Here is a 5,126-nt window from a genome sequence, read left to right as displayed (position 1 = left end):
CTGCGTCGGTCCGCCGCACCTCTCTCCCCGCCTGAAGCGCCTGCTTCATAGTTTAAGCTAATGATGAGTGTGTACAGGTGTGCTTTATACTCCTCTGGTTATTCCGTCACACCTTACCGTTCTAGCAACAGGCCAATAGGATTGGAGTGATTTCATTCACGTTCAGACCTGCTTCGCCTAGAGGCGTTCCCATAGTGTCGTAACCGACGCAGTCTCTCGTTCCCCTTCTCGGGGAACCAGGGTTACATACGTAACCCGAGACGTTTTGTTCAGTAGGAGTGCAGAAAAGGTGTAAATCAAATCTTTGGTTGCACACAGACAAATATGAAATGGTATTATCTTGTACTACTGTTAGTTTGTTGTTGCAATAGTTCTTCAAAATGTGGATGCCACATTAATGCCTAAATGAAAAAGGTCTATGCATAGAGTTGCATCCTCCGAAATCATGACAAGTTATGCTGCACACAAACTGTACCACTGAGGAAGATAAACTGAAATTAAAAGTTAGTTAACTTTTAGTGCCTAGTTTACTTTTACTTTATTTTTTACTTTATTGCCAAGTAGTGTTTTACACATACAAGGAAATTGCTTTGGTGAAAAGGTGCTACACGTAGACAAACAAACAGTTGACATAAATAAATGTAGAAATATATAAATATGGAATAAACAAATGCAAGTTATATACAACAGAAGAAAATATTGTGTACATAAATTATAAATTGACAAAATATAAGAATATAAAACAACAATTAACAACAAATGTGTGCAATGTGCCAGGTTTGTGCATGATATGAAATTAAGTAATATTTAGACGTTTGACATTTGTATTATTTGAAAGGGAGAGTGTCAGTGGGCGACCTGGGCCTTGTTAATGAGACTAGATGCAGACGGGTAGAAGCTGTTTTTGTGGCGAGAGGTGGCGCAGCCTCTTGTCAGAGGGGAGAGTCTGAAACAGTTTGTGTCCGGGGTGGGAGGGGTCAGCTACGATCTTTCCTGCTCGCGTTCGAGTCCTGGAGGCGTACAGTTCCTGAAGTGATGGAAGATTGCAGCCAATAACCTTCTCTGCAGAGCGAATGATACGCTGCAGCCTGCCTTTGTCCCTGGCAGTGGCAGCAGTGTACCAGATGGTGTTGGAGGAGGTGAGGGTGGACTCAATGATGGCGGTGTAGAAGTGCACCATCATTGTCTTTGGCAGGCTGAACTTCTTCAACTGCCGCAGGAAGTACATCCTCTGCTGGGAGATGATGGTGCTCAGGAAGGGGAAGGAGTCCACTGTGGCGACTGGGGAGTCACGCAGGATGATGGGGGAGGGTGGGGCTGGGCTCTTTCTGAAGTCCACGACCATCTCCACTGTCTTCAGAGCGTTGAGCTCCAGACTGTTCTGGCTGCACCAGGTCAGTAGATGGTCAAAAATCCCACCTGTTGGCGGACTCATCCCCACCAGAGATGACCCCAATGAGGGTGGTGTTTCTGGCCTACCTTCATGGGAGTGTTTCCAGTACTAACTAATTTACTTTTGAATTTACTAAGTACTTGTCTTAAAGACAGGTTTTCCTCGAAGAAGTATTTTCATTTTTTAGTCAACCCCCAGTAGAGTAAAACCAGTCTTTTATTGTATATTGCTAACATCTATTGTATAATATAATAAAGAGGTTACCATTTAATAATGTTAATTATCTGGGGAATTCCTGAAATCCCCCATCAAGGACATCTGGAAGTCCCCTTCTGTGGGATCCACTGATTACTGTAATAAATTATTGTTTGCTACCTGTAATTTAATCAGCTGTAGGCAGAATGAACTTGCCTGTGTGCGTTGACGTGGCTGCCACGTTTCCTCCAGGGTGTAGCTGATGTAGGGCCCACTGCAGATGGAGCACTCCAGCATGACAGGGCTGGCCAGGAGGGGTGAGGCGTGGATCCCCCAGGACTGACAACCCCCCTGGTGCACGTCTGACTCTGCATCCTTCTGCTTGCCTGTGCCGTCGCCATGATGGCGAGCAAGCATCTTCCACTTCCTGACCTGTAAGTGAGGATAAATTACGTTTTTCATTTGACCAGTAGAGTTTAAAACCAAATACTTTACATTTAATAAGCCTCAGCCTCTTTGAGAAAGGCTCACTTGGTTATCTGCAGCATTTAAACAGACTAACGTGTAATCACTCCCCAGAGCTTCCTAACCATATGAGTCTTACTTTCAACCCAAACACAAGTGACTAATAGGGATTAGATGGAATTTAGTGACCTACTCATACTGTTTAGTTGGTTTGATACCACATCCTTCCAAACAAATAAATTTGAATAACCAACATTAATCATCTACTTAAAAACAGTACATGCCATTGGGATCTTTTCTTGATTTATGGAGCATCTCTGTCCAGTTAAAAAAAAGTGCAGCTCCAAATTTAATGATTTTGAATTTTACAGATAAACTTTCTCTTACTTCTTGTTTCAACTTGTACCAGAGCTGATAACAGGTCTGTTTTTTCTTATCTCATGAAAAGCCAATTGTGGTTAATTTGTGCTGGAGCTAGCCAGAGCGCTGCTTCGGTACCTCTGAGTTTAAGCCTTTTGCGCTCCGGCACCTCTAAAGTGCACTTCGTCACTGCACTGCCCTTCTACACAAATAAAATCCAAGATTTCATCCAGTCTAATAGGGTGAGTCTAATGGATTTCCTTATTTACTATTTGATTTGGTAGCTAATCATGGTTTCTGTTCGCCCTTTTTACACAATGTGCAGGTATGCCATGGGTTTTAAATAGCTTAATTGATTATTAGTTCATACAATTTTTATTAATTATTTTCGTCATGCGGCACATTTCACGCACTCTGGCACCTAATAATTTACAAATTAAGCACTGGGAAAAACCCTATTCTTGAGTTTATCAACTTAACAGTTTCTAATCCAGCAGTGGATTCTACATTCCAATACACATCACACATCACAATTTATTTGGAGACAGCCTTTCTCGTGTCTTTCCCTTTTAGTTCTGAACATGAAAGTAAACTACAAGCTGCAGGACTAAAAGACATGTTTTAACCTGTTTAGTATCACTGATACAGGTATTATTTTAATAACAATCATTTGAAGTCATGCTGAGTACAATAAAGCTTTTTTTATAGAGTGACATAGATTATTTTAATCATAGTCACTAATGAACCAACGCAATATATCAAGATAACCCTAACCTTAAAGATATGGAGCATACTTATATAAGGGTCATTATAATCCTTCAAAAAAGTCTAATGTCACATAAAGCAGTCAGCGCCATCACTTTGTAAGGAAAATGTGAGTTAGTGAGATTGAGTTAGTCTGTCAATTTTCCCCGTAATCTCCTCAGCTGCACAGTGACACTGAGGACTTTTCACCTCAACTCAATCATCATTTAGCATGTGATTGGTAACACTGACTGAATAGATATCATAGGCATAAAACACAAATACCCTTCAAGCACACACACACACACACACACACACACACACACACACACACACACAGGAAAGAGAAGGTGTGGAAGATAAATACAAGCCATATGGGACCATGGAGGGTAAGGTCAAGGTGCACATAGTTCTTGAGGAAACCAAATTGCATAGATGGATGTGTCAATGACCCAGAATGGCTGTTATGTAAGTTAAATTGTGTCCACTGAGTGGACAGGTTCAGTGATTGCAGCCAATTCAAATGAGTCTTATTAAGGCCTCTGCTGGCCTCTACATTACTACTACTTGGCAGGAGGAAATATGAGTAAGTGAGACTGCGTGTGTGTGCGTGGGTGATTATGTGCTGGACTATTTCCTGGTTGTGAGCAGTTGTCCGCACATGTTAATAGATGTCACTATTTAAGACTCTAGGAAGTTACTTGTTCCAGCGAAAATATAGTTCATGCACAACCCCCCCCCTCATAAAACAGTAAATTGTAATTTTGATTCTTTGGTTATTGTATGGATTAAACAAAAAACATATAACATGTTAATCAGCGAGCTACAGAGGTGCCGCTTGGTGGATTTTGTTACCTTTGTACAGAGTCAGGCCTGCTCTTTCTCTCTGTTTTAAGTGTTTGTGCTAAGCTAAGCTAACCAGCTGTTGGCTGCAGCTTCATATTTAACGGACAGATATGAGGGTGGTATCAATTTCTTATCCAACTCTCCCAAAATGTGGAACTATTCCTTTAATCTATATCACTACCCAGTGGACAAAAATAATAGCTTTTGTTGTCAAATTACTGTGCAAACATCAACATTTTTATTTATTTAAATGAACCTTCATTTAACCATTAAAAGCAAGATGTTTACGGCTAGAACCAGCAATTGCAACTTCAAGATAATGATGAAAACAACTTTTAAAAGTGTTATCCAAGTGTTATCCTAAAATATTATTTGATTGCTATAGTTCTAGCTTAATGGATTTCAGTTTTTCAATCTTCCCCTTGTTTATGTCTTTTGAATTTACATGGATATATTTTTCACATCTTGCAATACTAATAATCTTTCTTTATCTCAAAATTGTGTGTATGCATATCTAAAGTACGTATGTATTTACATATTTAGTGGCAACTACAAATGTCTCTGTGTGGGTCATAAACATTGTTTCACTAGGCAACATTTCATCATAGTTACAGTGAGGAAAATAAGTATTTGAACACCCTGCTATTTTGCAAGTTCTCCCACTTAGAAATCATGGAGGGGTCTGAAATTGTCATCGTAGGTGCATGTCCACTGTGAGAGACATAATCTTAAAAAAAAAAATCCAGAAATCACATTGTATGATTTTTTAACTATTTATTTGTATGGTACAGCTGCAAATAAGTATTTGAACACCTGAGAAAATCAATGTTAATATTTGGTACAGTAGCCTTTGTTTGCAATTACAGAGGTCAAACGTTTCCTGTAGTTTTTCACCAGGTTTGCACACACTGCAGGAGGGATTTTGGCCCACTCCTCCACACAGACCTTCTCTAGATCAGTCAGGTTTCTGGGCTGTCGCTGAGAAACACGGAGTTTGAGCTCCCTCCAAAGATTCTCTATTGGGTTTAGGTCTGGAGACTGGCTAGGCCACGCCAGAACCTTGATATGCTTCTTACAGAGCCACTCCTTGGTTATCCTGGCTGTGTGCTTCGGGTCATTGTCA

At 40.4% G+C, this 5,126-nt stretch overlaps 1 protein-coding gene across 1 annotated transcript in view; it reads right to left on the bottom strand.

The window, feature by feature from the left end:
- LOC123978224 overlaps positions 1-5,126 on the bottom strand; it is a 27,837-nt gene that overhangs the window by 6,682 nt on the left and 16,029 nt on the right. The window contains exon 3 of the mRNA XM_046061391.1: positions 1,805-2,020. Coding sequence (XP_045917347.1) covers positions 1,805-2,020 — 216 coding nt within the window. The remainder of the gene's footprint in view (positions 1-1,804; positions 2,021-5,126) is intronic.

The sequence above is a fragment of the Micropterus dolomieu genome, linkage group LG10, assembly GCF_021292245.1.
Source record: "Micropterus dolomieu isolate WLL.071019.BEF.003 ecotype Adirondacks linkage group LG10, ASM2129224v1, whole genome shotgun sequence".
In the NCBI taxonomy this organism is placed as follows: domain Eukaryota; kingdom Metazoa; phylum Chordata; class Actinopteri; order Centrarchiformes; family Centrarchidae; genus Micropterus; species Micropterus dolomieu.
Note: the sequence above shows the minus strand (reverse complement) of the source record. Positions and strands in the feature narration are given on the sequence as shown.